This window comes from Pseudorasbora parva, chromosome 10 (assembly GCF_024679245.1).
Source record: "Pseudorasbora parva isolate DD20220531a chromosome 10, ASM2467924v1, whole genome shotgun sequence".
NCBI lineage: Eukaryota > Metazoa > Chordata > Actinopteri > Cypriniformes > Gobionidae > Pseudorasbora > Pseudorasbora parva.
Genome location: NC_090181.1, coordinates 21489616 through 21511546, shown reverse-complemented (window position 1 = coordinate 21511546; position 21931 = coordinate 21489616). Strand labels below are relative to the sequence as shown.

General features: G+C 39.2%; 1 protein-coding gene across 8 annotated transcripts in view; it reads left to right on the top strand.

Moving 5' to 3' along the window:
* The window catches only part of dlgap2a (discs, large (Drosophila) homolog-associated protein 2a), a 238503-nt gene that overhangs the window by 162029 nt on the left and 54543 nt on the right, over window positions 1-21931 (top strand). For 7 of the 8 annotated variants that reach the window (XM_067455481.1, XM_067455487.1, XM_067455480.1 and 4 more), the window contains one exon: window positions 13411-14558. In XM_067455481.1, coding sequence (XP_067311582.1) covers window positions 13411-14558 — 1148 coding nt within the window. Of the gene's footprint in view, window positions 1-11790; window positions 11863-13410; window positions 14559-21931 lie in introns of all 8 variants that reach the window. The other variant, XM_067455482.1, reaches the window with a different exon arrangement.

Sequence of the window (21931 nt, the reverse complement as noted above, 5' to 3'; positions counted from 1 at the left end):
ATATAAGTGTGATTGCAAATTATATTGATTTATACAAAAGTTCAATAAACAAGAAGTTAATATTAAATGACATTTTATACTGTCTTTGCTAATTTTACTGTCTTTGCTCCTTCTCATTTAAACAGTCAGTGCCCACTAAATGCTTGATCAATGCTGTAATAAATTGATCAAATGTTCCAAGGGATTCATATAATTGTATTCATGGTATTATGTTCTTGACAAATTTTACCAATTGAACAGACTATTGTGCATGTGATGACTTATACAATGAAATGATGCTGATAAGTTTTGGAGCGAACGACCATTAGACTGAGAATCAAACAATTAGTTTAGCTCAACAAGACCTATTCACTTGGAAATTGTGCTAAATGTAGGCTACCTGTATTTAATCATATCCAAAGAGGGACTGAGACATTGAGACATGTACTTAGACATTTACAATCAATCAGTTTTGATGAAATGAATGAGAAATGCTATTCTGTTGTGAACAATTGCCAATTGGTTGGGAGATTAGTCCATGGTTTTTCGAGAATGTAATTTCTGTTTCAAGAAATGAGCTAAACCAATGGAGAAAAACTGTAAATGAATCAGCTGCTTTGAACAAATTGGTTGAATAAAGGATTCTGTGAATGTTAAATTATGTTAATGTTTTAATGTTAAATTAGGTGTAATTGTACCAATTCAGATGCAATTTCTGTGCCATGAATTTTATTATCAGTGATTTGATTGATTACACTTTTATATAGTGCCTTACTATTCTAGTTACATATAAAATATAAAAATTTCTTTCTCAGATAGTAGATGGCTCTTTTAGATGAATTTAAGGAGTGCTGGTCTGGTCTTGTTCTTGACTCAGTCTCACCCTGCCTCGGTCTTGTCTTGTCTTGTCAAGGCACATGCTGGTCTTGTTCTCGACTCGGTCTCAGTTTAGGTGGTCTTGACTAAAACACTAGTACACACTTTTGTGACATACTATATATAATATCATTACTCCGCTCTTCAGTGTCACATGATCTATTATAAATCTAGCCTGACAAGCCAGACCCACATCAAGATGTTTGGTCTGGAAACTCACCATTGACAGGGCTCAATCCGAGGGGCGGGATAAACGGTTGTCTTTCAAACTCCCTCTGCACTGCTTGCACGCAATTGGATAGAGCTACAACCAACCAGAGCAACGATGGTGAAGCAGAGCTAGTTGATAGATTAAACTTTCGCCGTATCCAGTCGGCAAAACTCCGAACACATCTTCCCTTCTTAAGAATGACTTCAGTGCCGTTCTTTTTTCAGAGAAAAGTTTAACTCCAAGTCTTCCAGAGTCGCAGTCAAAGCAGATTCGAAAGAACGCCGTTCGCCAGTTTCTGTGTTTACTAGAAGCACGCAAGGGCAACCCGGCCGTCATTATATTAAGACCCGTCCACCGACTCTATACACGATGTGATTGGCCCGACCAGAGTTTGGCGTTTACAGCTCAGACGTGTTTTTAAAAGTTGCTAAACGACACTCACAGCAGATTAGATTTGCTGCCGCTAGGGTGCGTCTAGATTTCTAGGCTATCATAAATCATTATGATATGCTGATTTGGTGAATAATAATCATATTATTATCAATAATACAAATAATTGCGCTGCTTAACATTTTTGTGGATACCGTGACATCATTTTCAGTGTTTTTTGATGAATAGAAAACTCAAAAGAACAGAATTTATTTGAAAAAAAACTGATCACTTTGAATTAATGTGATGTGTCCTTCCTGAACCAAAGTTGAAATTTTAAACAAATCTTACTAAACCCAAACTTTTGAAAATCAGTTTTTTTTAATAGATAGATAGATGGATAGATAGATAGATAGATAGATAGATAGATAGATAGATAGATAGATAGATAGATAGATAGATAGATAGATAGATAGATAGATAGATAGATAGATAGATAGATAGATAGATAGATAGATAGATAGATAGATAGATAGATCTATCACACCCACCTCAGGTCTTGGAGTCTCTAATAATGACCTCATGGCTTGAATCGGGTGTTTTAGATGAGGGAGACATACGAAATATGCTGTGCTAGGGGACAGGTTTGAAAACACCTGTATTAAAGGACAGTAACAACTTTGAAGGGCAATCATAATTAGACAGGAAATGATGTCATCATTGGACTCCCAGTTGGCCTTGGTGTTAAAAATGCAAATGAGGGTGAAAAGACTTCAATCAACCTGGTAGAGGGCAGCAGATGTTTTGTAATTACCAAAGTCAGCAAATGACATCTAAACTCACTCTGAATCAGAAAAGAAAGATGCAGATGTGTGCGACGCTGCCTCATTATAAAAACTCATCAGTGAACGTTCTCATCAGCCTTTTCCTTTCATCTGGCCTTTCGCACTGTTAGCTAATGACAGAGTGCACAGGACAAATGCGTGTCAGTATTGAGTATCATGTGTGGGGGTGTCTAGACTGGAGTCATGGTCACTCAAGCATGTCAATTATCAACTGAACCACACTACATTTATAATATAAAGTCTTTATCCATGTCACCCTGTCACGCTTTTCAAGGATCGCTTAGCGAGAAGAGCCAAACTGCAGGGACCCCCATTACACGTTGTGTGAAATTGAGTGTTGCATTTTAAGCTTGGCCTATGCTACCCCATTAATGTATTTACACTCTTTGTTTTAATACTTATATTGCAAAGCTATTAAAATAGTTATTAGTGATGTAGAGTCATATATTTGTACATTTTGCTTAAAGGTGCCAGATTTTCAGTTACCGCGGGAACACCACAAAAAGCGCAAGACCTCTCCCCTGATCTGCTTAGCAGAACCTGATTTCACGTAGCACGTTTCTGGATTAATATCTTTGTCGATCCTGGAACAACATTCCAATCAACCAACCAGATTTGAAGTTTAAGGTTTATGTCAAGTTTAGGCTTACATACAGGGTTAGGTGCTTCTTCGTCAGTGTTATTCACCTGATCTTTCTGATTCTAGGGATAGGGTATGGGTAAGTTTAGGGGTAGGGATATGGTTAGGATTAGATTTTTAGACAGGAATGTTGTTCCAGGATCAATGCCTGTCGAGTTACAAAATAACATCATTAGCGAACTGTTTTTGTGTTGAGGCACGAGAAGTTCGCGGTGCTTCCAGGCGATAAAGTCTCGCCCTCGCCTGCGTCGTGCATCGTTATTAGCTGGGGCTACACATACATTGACCAAAGGTTGCAGCCCAAAAACATCACAAGCATAGGAAAGCAAGAAGAAAATAAGAATATACAGGCACAGGTCAGTGTCTCTGTAGACCCAAATGCCTCCACACACTTCTAGTGGACATAAGTAATGATTGAGAGGCATTCTTTTTGCATGAGTCTCTATTTCCCCCCCGAAAATCCTGCATAGTGCACCTTTAATACATTTTTATGTGGGAGGGACAATGAAATGTTTAACAGAACTTCAGTGTATTAAATGAATTATTTCATTGTATTTAATTTTGCATTTGTTTGACTTAGTACTGGATTTTGACACCCTGCGGCACAGACAGACCCCTTAGGGAGTGTAAAAACTTTGTTAAAGACTTTTCTTATAAAAAGTTGTATATTGTCACTGAAGCTGAGCAGAAGTGGGTTCTGCTCTTATCTTCAGCCCCATTAAAAATACAGTTTTTGTATAGCAAGCAGTGCAATGTTATGACAGCTGCTTCTGCAAGAAGCTCAACATACTCAGATAAAAACAGTACATTAGCCTCAGAGAGTGTGTGCAACACGGCGGTGTAATAAATGTGTATCTGTGTGTGTGTGCGCGAGTGTGTGTGTTTTAATAAATAATGAATTAAAGTTTCATTTGAAAGAGAAGCGTCATATGATTGCCCCAAAGTGCTCTGTGAATCATCAGTTCTGTGTTATGGTGGTTGTTTTTACCCTTTGGGAGCCTTTATGAAGAGGTTGCTGGATCTAGAAATCTAAAATTACACAGATAAATTCAGTTTGCGCACTGACAGTCCTTTTCTTTCACACAGCTTAGATCGAGAAGAGTTTGTGTTCTGTGTTTGCTGTGTGCAGCAGAGTCTTTTTGCTTTTCTAAGTTTAGCGTTCATTTGTTTTTGCTGCGATTGGTTTAGTGTGTAAATTCTCTTTGTTGTGATTGGTTTAGTGTGTGCTGAGGTTAAGGTCAATTGTGTTGTCTTGATCTCTCTGTCAGTAAACAGGCAGTAAAATAGACACGGCACTTAATCCAACAAGATTTCACATTTCCTCCAGGTACAAATATATACTCTATTATAGTCTGATTGTGTGTGTGTTTACTTTTTACCATTTGCTTATGTGGCTTGTTTGTTAATATGCATGATATTTCTTGCATACCTGTTTGTGCATATGTATTTAAGTATGCACATGAATCCAGCAGACACTCAAACAGATGCTGGCGGGATGATCCTTTAACCTCTTTTGATGGCACTAATCTCGACTGCAGGAGAAAGAAATTTGGGTTTAGATCAAAGTCTTACCACCTGGCAGCTAAATTCTCCTTCATTTCAACGGACAGTCTTTCAAAAGTACCCATAATTTTTGATAAAAGCATTTGCGGGAAACATAAATTGCACATTTGTAATTGTAGTGTAGGCATTTTGTAGGTATTTAGATATTTTGAGATACCAGATCATCTGACTAAGACCTTGTTTTGGATCTTCTTAGTTTTGTTACACACATTAGATGCATTACAAAGATCTAGCGGTGCTTTATAGTCTCATTAAACTCTAAATGATGACAATAGACTGGGATTAAGAGCTTTTAGAGTACAGTAGTTGGAGTGGTGGTTCTGAAATCGATCTTAAATGTTGATGAGCTGTCCGTGGTCCTGAAGAAGTCTAGCAAGCAGCTTTTACAGAGCTTTCAAGAATGAACATTGTTTTCTTACAAGATTTAGAAATATTTGCCATTTAAGTGGTGGATTTCCAATCCAATTAATATTGAGAATAAATCATGACTAGTTTGGAGGCACATGGTACGCCTGATATGATGGTGACTTGGTGAAACCCAGTCTTAGGGACATTCCCATCTGTTGTAAAAGTGATGGGATTGTCACCTTTCTTTAATATTGTGATATGGTAAATAAAGTTCCTGAGATAGGAAGTATTTACAAGGTGCAATTAAAAAAAAAAAAGGTACAATAGGTGCATAGAGCTGTAAAACATCCCTCCTTTGAGTTCTGATTCACTACCTTGTATCTTTAATACTTAATGAATGTATGGCATTTCTGCAAAGATATGAAACTGTTTCTGTCACATGACAGCTGAAGACACTTTAAGTACCGGTTACTGTGGCAACTGCAGTTTTTTTTGTTGCTTTTTTATTTTATTTTAGTTTTTAAATTTTTTTTTAAACTTATTTGCCTGCTAGTCGGCATTTAAATGTCACTTAAAAAAGTTACTCCTGAATGATTTCCTATAGCAAGCTGTTCTGGGTTCTTTCCATGTAGTTCTGTGTTCAGACATTTTTAGGCCAGTTGTATTGTATGGACCCACCAGCTGCAGTTTTAGCGTCATGATTTATGAAACAAATTTCACCTCCCAGAATCTGCTGCAGCAATATTAAGGAATGCAGTACTGGCCAGCATTTTACAAAGACACATTTGACTGTTTTTCAGTATTTATTCAAACAGTCCTAATTAAAAGTATAATTGAATCATTTTAATTAAGGCTGTTAATCGATTTAAATTAATTGCATCTCAAATACTTGCATATATCATGAACCAGCAATCGCTATTGCCAGAAATAAACTTTCATTGAAAATAAATGGCTTCCTTGTTGCTTTGTCACTGAAAATCAGTATCAGTTTAAACACTCCTTAAGTGAGCATTTGGAGAAGAGAAAAATTCAAGTTGTGTGAGCAAAACACGGTATCCTTGTACGTCCGCACACATGCACACTTTGGTCCTGGAGCATCCAGGATGCCTAATCGATTCTTAAAGGGTTAGTTCACCCCAAAATAAAAATTATCTCATTAATTACTTACCCTAATGTCGTTCGACACCTGTAAGACCTCTGTTCATTTTCGGAACACAACTTAAGACATTTTTTTTGTTGAAATCTGATGGCTCAGACAGGCTTTCATTGACACCAATGTCATTTCCTCTTTCAAGACCCATAAAAGGCACTAAAGACGTCGTTACAAAGTCCATCTCCCCATTGGCTCTACAAAAATGTTACGAAGCTACAAGAATATTTTTTGTGCGCAAAAAAATAAATAACAACTTATATAGTGATGGGCCGAATTCAAAACAAAGTTTTGAACGGTTATGAATCAGCGTATTGATTCCTGATTCGGATCGCCAATGTCACGTGATTTCAGCAGTCTGGCATTTTGACATGTGATCCAAATCATGAATCAATACACTGATTCAGAACCGTTTGAAACTTTGTTTTGAGTTCAGCCCATCATTATATATGTTTTTTTGAGCACAAAAACTATTCTTGTCAAGTCATAAATTTATTGTAGAATCACTGTAGTGAGATGGACTTTGTAACGATGTCTTTAGTGCCTTTTATGGGTATTGAGAGAGATAATGACATTGGTGTCAATGAAGGCTATCTAAGCCATCGGATTTCAACAAAAATATCTTCATTTGTGTTCCAAAGATGAACGGAGATGTGTCGGACTCGGACGACATTAGGTTAAGTAATTAATAAGAGAATTTTCATTTTTGGGTGAACTAACCTGTTAAAATCGAGAAATCACCAGCCCTAGAATAATTTTTTAATAGCTATAAATTTAACATTTTCTATAGTTTTTGTATGGTTCATAAACCTCTCTATAGGCTATGCCAAATATTTGTGTTTAGTCTGCCGTAATAGGCATGTTTTACGATGCTGAATAGAACCAAGCACAGATAATAGCCCTCGTCACAATGCTAATTCACTCCTTTACGATAAGCATTTAACAGGAACTCACCGGGCTTATCAGACTCTAGGAATCTCTCTCTCTCTCCTGGGCAGGAGAGAATGACGTCCTTGCTCTCTAAAAGTGAGTTCATATGAAGTAAGATTGTTCGCGAGGGAAGAAAAGGACTGCTGTGGCAATCACTTTTGAGGGGGGTGATTAATTGGAGGATTAATTGTCAAGCTGGAACAAAGTAGGACATTGTGGGAACATTCTGCTTAATGAAGCATGTTGTAGTGACAAAAGAGAGATATCTCCTGCATTCATATGGTTTCTCACATATAATTATGCTGACTCTTAAGATACCTCGTTTTAGGCGTTGTAGAATTTTCTAAAGCAGCATTTCATGTAATCCCAGAATGCATTGTAATAAGTTCTGAGATGATGGAAGACATAAATATTAGTTAGTCAAGTGTAGTAAAAAAATATTACTTTACACAATATGTTGTTTTATTTATTTTTATAATCATATTATTACTTATGCTCACATTTAAATCTATTTAAATCTGTTGTGAGTCTAGTTTGTTCACTTATTAGAATGTTCCCTATAGTCCCTATAGGGATCTCACTTGTTTTGTCAGAGTTGTTGTCGTGGCTGTGCAGTTTTAACAGTTCCATCAGGTCTCTTTGCCACCTTTCTCTGGTGTTAATGTGGTGGATGGATCATTTGTCTTCACTAGCGCTTCTGTAGCGACAGAGTCAGCAAAATAAAGCTTCTACCTGCTGCCCCCTGCAGAGAGACAAGAGAAAGAGAAAGAGAGAGAGATGCGAATGCGCCTGTGGCTGATTGCACTCATGCTGTTAGTATGCAGGATGCTGTAGTGAGCCGTATTTATTCCCTAGGGACCATCCAGTATAAGAATACTGAAATCATGAGATGAGGTGACAGGAAGTGCTTGAGGCTGTAGAGCACAGTTGAGCAGTGCCATAACACTCACACAAACATTGAGCCTTCGATGACCTCATCTGAACTCGCTGAGATCAAAGGACCTCTCCGTCCACCACAAGAAGGAGACTATCAGAAGACATAGGCAAGAATCAGGCCTTATTTTCAGAATTTTCAACAGTTACCCTGATAAATAATGGTTTTAAATATTCAGCAGCGAATGATGCTGAACCTGTTTAGTCTCTGGTTTCTTTATTTATTTAAGGTTGAAAATCGAGAACTGGTTCTTGCTCATCAAGCAACAAACATGCAGCACAACCAGTATAGTACGATTCACGAATGAATCAATCTTGTGAGCCAGTTCTTCTTAATGAATCGGTTCTCGAATTAATCAGTGATAAACTCAGCCTAAGACACACCTGTGCATAATCATATGAATAATCATTCTGTTCAATCAGCATTAAATGCCACACCCAGGGGTTGGATGGATTATCTCGACAAAGGAGAAGTGCTCACTAACACAGATTTAAACAGATTTGTGAACAATATAACCATATTTGAGAGAAATTGGCCTTTTGTGTACATAGAAAAGGTTTTAGGCCGGTTTCACACTGCACGCGTTAGCAGAGTGTAAACTGCACATATTTTTTTGCCGCCCATATTAACAGATTAGAGCATTCACACCACACGTAGAGGCAGCATTTCACCATGAAATCACGTATTGAAGTGTCCCGTGTGTTTCACAATCACCATATGAGATCCAGAAATGTGATTTTTTAAAAATAAAATACACAAAAAACACAACTCTGCCAAGTTTTTGCCCAAACTTCAAAGGAACGTTTAAATGATTAAACCTAAATGGGGGCAAAAAACAAAAGTGTTGCGATTATAATTTTGTTCTGTTTATATACACTCAAGGATTATTAGGAACACCATACTAATACTGTGTGTGTAACTCCCTTTTGCTTTCAGAACTGCCTTAATTCTATGTGGCATTGATTCAACAAGGTGCTGAAAGCATTCTTTAGAAATGTTGGCCCATATGAATAGCATCTTGCAGTTGATGGAAATTTGTGGGATGCACATCCAGGGCACGAAGCTCCTGTTCCACCACATCCCAAAGATGCCAATTTCTGACTCTACCATCTGAATGTCTCAACAGAAATCGAGACTCATCAGACCAGGCAACATTTTTCCAGTCTTCAACTGTCCAATTTTGGTGAGCTCTTGCAAACTGTAGCCTCTTTTTCCTATTTGTAGTGGAGATGACTGGTACCCGGTGGGGTCTTCTGCTGTTGTAGCCCATCCGCCTCAAGGTTGTGAATGTGGTGGCTTCACAAATGCTTTGCTGCATACCTCGGTTGTAACAAGTGGTTATTTCAGTCAAAGTTGCTCTTCTATTAGCTTGAATCAGTCGGCCCATTCTCCTCTGACCTCTAGCATTAGCAAGGCATTTTCACCCACAGGACTGCTGCATACTGGACATTTTTACCTTTTCACACCATTCTTTGTAAACCCTAGAAATGGTTGTGCGTGAAAATCCCAGTAACTGAGCAGATTGTGAAATACTCAGACTGGCCTATCTGGCACAAACAACCATGCCACGCTCAAAATTGCTTAAATCACCTTTCTTTCCCATTCTGACATTTCGTTTGGAGTTCAGGAGATTGTCTTGACCAGGACCACACCCCTAAATGCACTGAAGCAACTGCCGTGTGATTGGTTGATTAGATAATTTCATTAATGAGAAATTGAACAGGTGTTTCTAATAATCCTTTAGGTGAGTGCATATATATATATATATATATATATATATATATGGGTCCTTCTAAAAAAATTAGCATATGTGGTAAAAGTTCATTATTTTCCATAATGTAATGTTAAAAATTAAACTTTCATATATTTTAGATTCATTGCACACTAAATGAAATATTTCAGGTCTTTTATTGTTTTAATACTGATGACTTTGGCATACAGCTCATGAAAACCCAAAATTACAATCTCAAAAAATTTGCATATTTCATCCGACCAATAAAAGAAAAGTGTTTTTAATACAAAAAAAGTCAACCTTCAAATAATTATGTTCAGTTATGCACTCAATACTTGGTCGGGAATCCTTTTGCAGAAATGACTGCTTCAGTGCGGCGTGGCATGGAGGCGATCAGCCTGTGGCACTGCTGAGGTGTTATGGAGGACCAGGATGCTTCGATAGCGGCCTTAAGCTCATCCAGAGTGTTGGGTCTTACGTCTCTCAACTTTCTCTTCACAATATCCCACAGATTCTCTATGGGGTTCAGGTCAGGAGAGTTGGCAGGCCAATTGAGCACAGTAATACCATGGTCAGTAAACCATTTACCAGTGGTTTTGGCACTGTGAGCAGGTGCCAGGTTGTGCTGAAAAACCAAATCTTCATCTCCATAAAGCTTTTCAGCAAATGGAAGCATGAAGTGCTCCAAAATCTCCTGATAGCTAGCTGCATTGACCCTGCCCTTGATAAAACACAGTGGACCAACATCAGCAGCTGACATGGCACCCCAGACCATCAATGACTGTGGGTACTTGACAGCGTTGTGCAGCGTTTTTTGCCACATTTTTCCTTCCCACAGACTTCCCACTGAGGTGCCTTGATACAGCACTCTGGGAACAGCCTATTTGTTCAGAAATTTCTTTCTGTGTCTTACCCTCTCGCTTGAGGGTGTCAATGATGGCCTTCTGGACAGGGTCGGGTCGGCAGTCTTACCCATGATTGCGGTTTTGAGTAATGAACCAGGCTGGGAATTTTTAAAACCCTCAGGAATCTTTTGCTGGTGTTTAGAGTTAATTAGTTGATTCAGATGATTGGGTTAATAGCTCGGTTAGAGAATCTTTTCATGATATGCAATTTTTTTGAGATAGGAATTTTGGGTTTTCATTAGCTGTATGCCAAAATAATCAGTGTTAAAACAATAAAAGACCTGACATATTTCAATTGGTGTGCAATGAATCTAAAATATATGAACGTTAAATTTTTATCATTACATTATGGAAAATAATGAACTTTTATCACATATGCTATTTTTTTAGAAGGACCTGTATGTATGTATATATAGCCCATTCACCCATGTTTCTCTGCAGTTTTCAGCATCTCTCCACCACCCTTTCTCCTCAGATTTGCCTGTTTACTATCCTAACCAGAGATAGGGGGGAGTACTCTGGGTTCAGGCCAAAATACAGAGCTCAGAGCCCTCTCCTTGGACAGCACGCCAAATATGCATGCTACTTTAATCTGATCACTTGCAAGTTTGAACTTCTGAAACCTCTCTTAAATTCGTAGGAAGTCCATGCAATGATGTGTTTCTAAAACAGTAAAATAGTCAACAGGCGGTATTATGTAAATGTGTTACATGTAGCTACATTATAGAAAAAAAATGCAGGAAATACAAACAAGCCATTTAAGGCTGGTGTTTTCTGTTGGATAGATTCACTTCCTTTGGCATGGACTTTGTGCTTTGTTAATTTCAGTCTGCAATCTGTGCTGCTCTGTTGTTGTCTCCAGATATTTCGCTGCAATTGTGTTGGATTTGGATGAAGTTGAAATAACCAACAACAGGCTGCTGAGAGATTATTGCATTTCCAGTGAGACCAGAACCATTATGGTCCTGTCAGTTTTATCCGTCCCCTCAGATTCAGAAATGTAACAGTGTGGTTTATTGCAGAGCCTTCTGGGAGTTTAGGACACAATCCCATTGCTTCGATTTTTTGATGAACAAATCTGATTCCTTGAAGGTTCTTTTCTTTTAACCTTTAGAAGAACGTAATTAAGCAGCTGTATTGGCTGGTGTTTACAGACAGTGATCCAATAGTACTGTTTGTTCTGGATATGCTTTAATGTGATTCTCTGTGTTGTTTAGCCTCTCACAAAGTTTTTTAATGAAGTGGCTCTTTGTGATTCACTATCACTTTCACACGCTCAGAATAAACAAACTTGACATTCTCCTTCAGGTCCTCTTCAATCAAGATGGACTTGGGCATCATTATGGTGTGTGCTGACCTGAGCTAAAGATCTCCCTATGGGTCAGTACACTGTTTGTGCTCTAATTAAACACAAGGGAGGATTTTGAATTGGTTGCTTTCCAAATTCACACCAAGATGTTTTTGCTTTTGTCTTTGGCCCAGTTCTTTGCTGCCAGTTTTTTTTTCTTTTTTTTTCTAGGGTTATATATTGAATAGAAATGTGTGTATCATTATAACAGTATACAATTTAAGGTGTTCTTGCTTAATAAAAGTATTAATTTCTCAAACTTTTAAAAGGTAGTGTATTCTTGACTTGTCGATGGATGTTTCAAGAGAGATGTAAGTGTACACTCAGTAATTTTTCATTTGTGTTGCACTGCCTGTTATTGCAGCTGTCTTGGGCATAAACTGAAACTTTGCAGCTATACAAAAATTTTCCGCTATTGATTCAGATTTCACTTTCTACAACTACTAGAAGACCTACAACTGTCAGACAGGTTGCTCACGTCACATCTACGTCGTCAAGCTCAGTCTGAGCCTGCGCAGTTCGCTCAGCCATCAGGAAGTGAGTGCCCCTAGGTTGACTTTATTTTTTCGCCGTTGACGTCAATGGGATCGCTCTGTCCATTTCTTTTACTGTCTATGGCATTCAGCGCTTGCATCTCCCCGTTACACGCAAAATATGAACTTATGTTTTATTGCACACTGTAAACATAATCAAAGCTTCGAAAACACGCGAAGAATGGGACCTTTACATTTTTTATTAATATCTCAGAGATTAAAACAGCATGGAGTTTAACAAGTCCTCACTTTTTACAATGAAAAACTAATTAAACCTGACGTTCTTTGACAGCATTTTTTCTTTAGCAATTGAAAAATGACCTTTATTTTAATATGCATTACCCTGTATTTCGAACACATGAAAATTCCCATTAATCACCTGTGTGAAATGACACATGATCCAGCAGCATGAAATAGTTATGTCAGAAAGGGCAAATGGCTGGATGTGAAAAATGCCATCACTGAGCCTTAGCTCTGATGAAGATAGCGGCAGGCTGCCCAAATGTGGCTGTGATGAAAGATCACAGTGAATGTGGTTTTAATCTCTGAGCAATGTCTCTCAAGGACAACCGCTGAAGCACCTCGAAGTGCTCCCTCTCTCTCCGGAGCCGGCTTTGACGGATGGCCCAGCGGTTCTGAAATGATAGGCTATTATTTTACTTTGCATTGGATAAATGGCAAGACTTGCAACTCTGTCCTTGTAAGGCCTGGTAGGACCAGATGGGGAGGATCGGTGGAGGGCTATAGGACGTGCTTTTGTCTGGACAACATGATTTCATTCCATTCGTGAACTTAAGTGTTATTTTTTCCATCTCTTTGCAGAGGTTTAAGAGAATATGTTGAATTCATGAAAACTCAGTGACTTAGTAATCAGCTTGTTTGAATCCCAGCAGGCTATTTTGCAAACATCTATTAGTGCCTGCCTACATACCCATGGGGAAATGTCTGAAAATGTAGTTTGCGTAAAGGTTGAACAAGGTCTAAACTGATGCTGAATGCCACACTCACTCATCCTCACTTCTCTTTTCCTTTCTTTGTCTTTCATAGATCAGCTAGATTCATGGTCTCCACCACCGTACTTCGATGAAGACAGCTACCCCTCCCCTCCCAGGAATATGAAAGGATTATCAAGCGGCCGTCCTCAGCTCACCTTCACATCAGGACACACCTGTGGGCTGCCAGACTGCGATCAGTCTCTTGATCACTTGCAGCATGTCGGCCCCGACTCTCGCTCTCCCTACCTGCTCAGTCCGACCGAGAGCTGCCCTCTGGATCCACACCGCTGCTCGCCCCGCAGCTCCATCCACTCGGAGTGCATGGTGATGCCCGTTTCCATGGCATCTGACCACGTTTCCAGCAGCACCTTTCCCAGAATGCACTACAGTTCACACCACGACGGCTCGCGGGATGACGGCTCCACTTCTCATGGTGGCAGCGGCGGTGGAGGGGTTGGTGTCAGTGTTGGCGGTGGGGGCGGCGGGTCCGGGAAGATGAATCGCATTCCTGCCAACCTCCTCGACCAATTTGAGAAGCAGCTGCCGATTCACAGAGACGGTTTCCACACGTTGCAGTACCAGCGCACGTCTGCCACCACCACAAGCAGCGAGCAGCGCAACGAGAGTCCCGGGCGCATCCGACACCTGGTGCACTCCGTCCAGAAGCTCTTCACCAAATCCCACTCGCTCGAGGGGTCATCTAAGATGAACGGCACCAAGGGAGACTCTCGCTCAGACAGCGGACACCACCACCACCATCATCACGGACATCACCATGGAAACCATAAACACAGCAAACGGAGTAAGAGCAAGGAACGCAAGTCGGACTCCAAGCAACGCTCAGGGATAGCTGGCTGGTGGAGCTCTGATGACAACTTGGACAGTGACAGCACCTACCGGACTCCCAGCATCATGAGCCGGCACCACGGAGATCATATCACTCACTGTTACCCAGACACGGGCCATGGCCACTTTGGTGACCTTTCTCTCAAGACCTCCAAAAGCAACAATGATGTAAAATGTTCAGCATGCGAGAGCATCGCCATGGCCCCCGAGGGGAAATTTATGAAGCGCAGCTCCTGGTCGACGCTGACCGTCAGCCAGGCTAAAGAAGCATACCGCAAATCTTCCCTCAACCTAGAGAAACCGTCCATGCCTCAAGATCTGAAGTCCTCCATGAGGCCTTGTCATTATTTACAGGTGAGATTTCATTCATTCATGCAAATGCAAATGCAGATGAGGACAGTGGTTCTCAACCAGAGGGCCTCAGCAAACTTCCAAGCAGGCTTCAAAATGACTTAAAATACATTTTAATTTAAGTAAACTACAACTAAATCACAAGATATGTCTTGAACAATTGCCTCTAATTCAACTGAATAATGGCATTTGAATATTAAAGTGAAAAACTGGTGCTCTTGGAGTAAAAAATGAGAATCACTGCTCTAAGATTAGATTCAGTGTTTCAGTGTTTGCGTATTTGTGGGGAGTAATGCTATTCATTTTTTAAACAAACCTCTGTGTGGCTGCTTTCTGATCCATGTCTTATTGATGCCTTTATATTGTTGTTTAATATTCAGAGTGTTCCCAACAGAGTCAAAAGTAATAGTCCACTGAAAGGCTTGTTTCATACATGGGAATATGTTTGTTTTCGCGTATGGAGAATATAGCCTGATTGAAGGCTGTGTGTGTGTGTGTGTGTGTGTGTGTGTGTGTGTGTGTGTGTGTGTGTGTGTGTGTGTGTGTGTGTGTGTGTGTGTGTGTATTGTTTTTGTGAGGTGCTAATGTGCTAAATTGAGAGGCAGATTTATTGGTCTTGTCACTCTGACTAGACCAGTTTATTCCTGTTGTTTATATACAAAATTATTGCAAGCAATGAGTCATATTGATTAACATTGATTTTTCTGTGCTAACGCGCGATTTTCCGAATGGATCACATTTCGTTGGGATTCATTATTCATTGTGCTGTCAGACCACTGTAAATAGCTTCTTGTTTTTTTCTAGTTTATTGTTACAATTAGGCCTGTTTATCCTATGTATGGATGCTGGATTGTCACAGGTTAGCATTGTAGGAAAATGCAATACATTTGCAAAATTGCTGAAATTAATCACATATCTGTCATAGTAGAGTACAGCTATTTTGCGAATACTTTTGTAAATTGCTTGTTCTGATGGGATCATTTGTGTTTTAGTACATGCCCATGGCAGCTTTTTTAATAGTAGGTCTACTTTAAAGAGGACAGTGATATAATTCATCCCATGTTAGAATTTGACTGTTGTTTTAGTCATATGTTAATATTCTCTTTTAAGTGAATTAAAACATATGAAACAACCATTCAGATTGTAAAATAAATTAATGAGTTTATATTAGGATAATGATTTATTCTCATTCACAACTTATTCCATTTTTTGAATAGTTGGCAATATAGTGAAACATTTTTTTTCTAAATGTATGATATTGACCTTATTGTAATGTTGTTGTTTTTTTTTAAATCTTGTCATTTTAAATCAAATTGCCATAACTCGACCTTCAGTTGAAACAACATCCTTTTTTGTCTGGTGATGTATGCTGGACTTGGTTGTGCTACTGGTTTTGTCTGTGGCCCTCAGAATATCCTGCACTTCTTATTCATCAGCATCCCTTCTGAATCTACTGTGCACTGCAAAATATGGATTCCTTAAAGGGACACGCCAACTTTTTTGGGACTTTAGCTTATTCACGGTATCCCCATTTTTCTTTGAAAAGACTTTGTAAAACTGATGATGGGACATCTGGGCTAAGGAATAACTACACTCGAGAAAGCAAAGGATGTTTTCGGGAAATTAACATTTGAACTCTCTCTTGTGCATTTAGCTTCCCCATTCGAGACGACATCACAAGTTGATCACCCAAGAATTGCCTTTAATTTACATTTCTTTCCCTTCATTGCCCCCATCTCTCCCCTATAATACACCCAACATCTACATGAGTTAATGTAAACAAGTAGCTACTATATAGTATTATACATGTTTGGAATCATTTGAAATGATGCAAAGGTATCATTCTCACAGAAGAAAAGCAAAAGATAACAACGGTTTTAAGAGATTAGAGATATTTTGCTTATTGTGTGTGTGGGGGTCCTCTGCCAATTGGTCTTTACCTCCTATCCTCAATAAGGTGTAAGCTACAGGTCTGGAGACTTGATTAATGCAAATCCCATTGTGAACTCGTGGTATTTAAGGAGATGAAGCAGAAGGGCAGGGCGTAATTCTGCAACCAGATCAGCCCATGATGCTATGCATTATGTATCCTATTTCCTCAAGGTCAGGCATGCATTTCTTGCTCTTTACTCCAGAGCATTGATGTTATGTATTGGTTATCTTTAAATTGATTATGTAATTGGCATGATTAATTTACCTGACTAATAATAAATTGTTACACTGAATAATTCAGACTTACTCTTGAATTCTTAACTCAAGTAGATTACGTTAAGTCCATAACACCCAGAACACAGTTTTGGTGAAGCATAAGAGAACACCAAACTGATGTTTTAGAGTTCTGACTAACACATCGGCATTAGTTACATATAGGGTAGTGGACCTAATGTGTCACCTGTCTGTCTTGTCTTGTGTAACACAACATGTGACACAAGACAAGACAGTCATGTGACATAATGGCTCTTCCTTTTAGAGCAACAAAAAGTTGTTAGACCATATCTAAATATGGTGAGCCTGATTGTTGTAATTATTCTAATTACGTGTGCATGGGAAACAACGGCATAATTATGTAAAGTTACCATTAAGTTACCATAATAAAGAGTTAAAGGGGTGATGAATTGAGAAATCAACTTTCCCTTGAGCTTTTGATATATAAAAAATCATGGTAATAAAAGATTATCCTGCAAGTTTCAGAGCTGAAAACTTTATAGTCAAAGAAAAGCTTTTATAGGCACCAGACCCAGAAAACGATTGTGTGCTTCATCCTTACGTCATCGCGTGACGAAACACCGCCTCTATAGCACGTCTAATTCAGTAGACTTGTCCGTCGACTCATGGAGGCGACCGGTTAGCGCTAGCCAACAACAATAAACATGCCAAAGAATATAGCAAGATATTGTGATATTTCTGGTTGTGGAAGAACACAGTCGCTGCATAAGCTTCCTTAGGATCCTAATATTAGGAATGTGTGATCAGTTATGTAAGTAAAACATGTTTTATATGTGATAGAATTGCATTGTTATAGATCATTTTGATTATGTGTAAGTGTTTTACAGAACATAGCTTTAGCATGCTGGACTCAGACATGACCAGGGCTCGCAAAGCCAAATGTCCCAGGGGCTGTTTTCCAGACGGGGTACCAAAACGTAAGCCAGTCAGCAGGCCGATTAATCTCTTATAGTGAAATAATATTCCTTTCCCGATCTGCGCTATTCACTCTATCTTGACTTGGCGCGTGCGTGCGTGCGTGCGTGCGGTTCGCGCTTATATATCGACCGATCGGGCGGGCCATGTAATACAAAAATAATAGTCCAATCAATCGCGGGTGGATGAGCAATAAATCATTGTGTTTGTTTGATAAGGACATTTACAAGCCCTGTGGTTGAGAGAATCATTCCGGTTGCCACTTTCAAAACAATCCCTCCTGTGAACTGAACTGACAGGGTCATAGATATGACAGGGGAGCTGAAGCTCATTGAATATCAAAATCTTATCAAATGCTAGCCGTGGGTGTTTACTTCCAAGTCTCCAGTGCGGCACGCCCATCTAAACCCAGCTTCAAAACTAGTGTAGAAATAGCCTATTACTTTTTAGTTATGATGTTTTTTCAATGTAAAAACCACACAAACGTCATTAGTTGACCTCAGACATCAGTATAAAAAAAAATAAAAAAGCCAGTTCATGACACCTTTAAACAGATTAATCAAATGTGTAGATAACCTATTATACAAATGACCAAATAACCAATTGGCACTCTAACCTAATTCAAGGTCATGATAAAATAGAGTCAGATAAAAGTAAATTGGAATTAAATTACTTAGACTCACTGAAAAGACAGAACGTGCAAGAAACCTTCACCCACTAATCGTAAGGCGTCATTGAGACGATTAGACGAGCCTTGCAACTTACACCTTTAAAAAGACTGTGAAAAGTCATCATAATGCAAGTCTTTGCAAACATGTGTTTGAACTGGAACTGGATAAATTTCCATGTTGTTTCCCTTGTGCTTGCTAGTGGTGGTTTATCTGGTGGACGAGCAATAGCCTTTAACTGGTGACGCTAGTATAACCAATGGTGATTTATGTAACCAGGTTGGGAGACCAGCATCCAAAACACAACATATGCTGGTCTGTCAGAACTAGTTAGTGTTGCAGATGTCTGACTCAAGCAGTTAGATCAGCAGGTACAAGAAAAAAAACACCCTCAGTAAACATCTGCTGACACAGCAGCCTCCACCAGTCCTGTACTTATGCAATAGCACAGCAGAAGCAGTGAGGCTGATGGCCCCATTGAGATAATTAATGAATGGATGGATCTAAGTGTTTCCTCAGGGAAAGAAAGAATCCAGAGTTCCCAGAAAGAACCTAAATCAATATTAGGTTTTACGTTTTGGACGCTTGTGGAGATATAATTTGGGTCTCATTGAATCAACTTAGACAGTCTATATACTAGGCATATTTTGTGTCAATAATGGCAGTGACATAGTGTCTGATATTCTCCTGAAGTGACTCTGCTACTGTTATGCTGATACTGTCATTGGTCAGTGAGGTTAATAGTTGCGTAGGTAGAAAGTATGTTGACTAGAGTGCAGAAATTGCCCAGCCTTCAGGCATACATCTCATCTAAATCCAATTTGTCGATACCGTTTAGGTAAAGCTTATGGATAGGATTGAGTTACTGACAGCAAACCTTATATAGACAAAATAATAGATCGCACAAGATGTAAATGCTCAAAATTTGTACAAGACATATTTCTCTTGAATCACTTTTCTGTCACAGTAGAGTACAGCTACTATGCAAATACTTTTGTAAATTGCTTGTCCTGATGGGATCATTTGTGTTTTAGTAAATGCCCTTTTTAATAGGACTAGGCCTACTTTAAAGAGGACAGTGATATTGCTTTATTTAATTCATCCCATGTTAGAATTTTAGTCTCAATTTATATTAGGATAATGCTTTATTTTTATTCACAACTGGTTCCATATTTTTTCATAGTTGGCAATAAAGTAAAAACATGTGAAGGATAATTTTTTTTGACCTTGTAATTTTAAATCAAATTGTTATAAAATGACCCTAATGGTGAAACAACATGGGTGATGTATAATGGACATTTTTCTTTCAGTGAAAGTGAAAAACAACACAGGGGATGTATAATGGACATTTTTCTTTCAGTGAAAGTGAAAAACTTTCATCATCCATTTTTAAAAAAGGCTAATTGGTTTTCATCAGTAATCACTCCTTATTCTAATTTCAGCTCAAATGCATCTGTGACAAAAATGTGGACTTTCAATGACGGATGAAAGCAACTCTTCCCATCTATCTTTTTTAGCACAGCAATTAGCTTAAGTGTGTTTGTATTTCAAATATGTCCAAGTGGATAAAACATCAGCCAGCAGAAAGGGGACAGAAACCATCCAGCAGTCAATGACTGTGATGCATCTCTGGGTCAGGCGTTTAATAGGTTCTCTCGACCCCAACAAAAATAGCCTGCGCCTCTATCACGTTGGTGCTATTTTTGGCTGCTGTTATCGATGCAGCCAGCTGTGACGCAAACTCTCCGGGAGGGACGTTCGCCCCTTCGCTCTGATGGTCCGGTGTCCTGAACACTGCCAGCCGAATGATAGCAATAAAGCAGCTATTTTTGGTGTGTGTTCATTATGGATTGCATGTCGTGAGTAGATTGAATCATTAGCTAAGATTGTGATTTGGATAAAAATCAATGCTAAATGGTTTATGAGATGACTTTTGGCAAGGGTTTCCTCAACGTTTCAACACTTCTTACATAAATCATTGATCATGTTATAAGGAGGACAGCATTTCATTGTGGACAGAAGCCTGAGTGCTATGATGGATAGCATTTCCAGTTGCGTTATGTCTACAATGTTATGAACATTCAAACTGGCAAAGTTTTTAAGCGGGTCCGCAAGGATTTTGAATGCAACTACCAAACATCCTTTTTATATTTATATAAAATATCTTAAAAAAATTAAGTTGATTGATTATTGTAGGTTGAAAATGGCTTTTCATTGCCTATAAACTAAAAAAATTATTAAAATTCTTGTAAACGTAGCAAATTATATCACTGTCAGATGTCTTAATTTGAAACATTTCAGTATGACTTTAATGGTGATATCCGTTACCACCATGTGGATATCCCTAGCTCTAGGTCCTAATAAAACCATTATGGCCCATTTACATATACTGCAAAAAATAAATAATTTTCTTTATATTTTTGGCTTGTGTTCTAGTAAATTATCTAAATATCCTAAAGACCCAAAAGGCAAATTGTCTTTTTTTTTTAAAGCAGAAAACACTTATTTAGTTAGGGTTTAGTAAAGGTATTTCAAGATACATTACTACTCAAATCAAGTTTTGGAGTTTATACACTGCTCAAAAATATTAAAGGAACACGTTGTAATCAGAGAATAGCATCATGTCAGTTAAACTCTCAGGATATTGATCTGGTCAGTTAAGTATCAGAGGGGGTTGTTAATCGGTTTTAGATGCTTTGGTGTTAATGAAACTAACAACAGGTGCACTAGATTGGCAACAATGAGATGGCCCCCAAAACAGGAACGGTATTACAGATTTATTCCCCAAATCATCTTTTCTGACTGTTTTTCACCACTTTTGCATTTGGCTAGGGTCAGTGTCACTACTACTTGCATGAGGGGATACCTGGACCCTACAGAGGTTGGGTTGCACAGGCAGTCCAACTCCTCCAGGATGGCACATCAATACGTGTCATTGTTAGAAGGTTTGCTGTATCTCCCAGCACAGTCTCAAGAGCATGGAGGAGAGTCCAGGAGACAGACAGTTACTCTAGGAGAGCTGGACAGGGCCGTAGAAGGTCCTTAGCCCATCAGCAGGACCAGTATCTGGCCTTTTTTGTACAAGGAGGAACAGTATGAGTACTGCCAGAGCCCTATAAAATGAGAGGAGGCCACTGGTGTGAATGTCTCTGACCAAACAATCAGAAACAGTCTTCATAAGAGTGGCCTGAGGGCCCGACGTCCTCTAGTGGGCCCTGTGCTCACTGCCCAGCACCATGGAGCTTGATTGGCATTTGCCATTGAACACCAGAATTGACATGTCCGCCACTCGTGCCCTATGCTTTTTACAGATGAGAGCAGGTTCACCCTGAGCACACGTGACAGTCGAGAAAGGATCTGGAGAAGCCGTGGAGTTATGCTGTCTGTAACATCATTCAGCATGACTGGTTTGGTGATGAGTCATCAGTGATGGTCCGGTGAGGCATATCCGTCCCTCGCACAGATCTCTACATGCTAGACAATGGCACCCAGACAGACATTATTGGGATGAAATCCTTGTCAGACCCTATGCTGGTGCATTGGGTCCTGGGTTCCTCCTGGTGCACA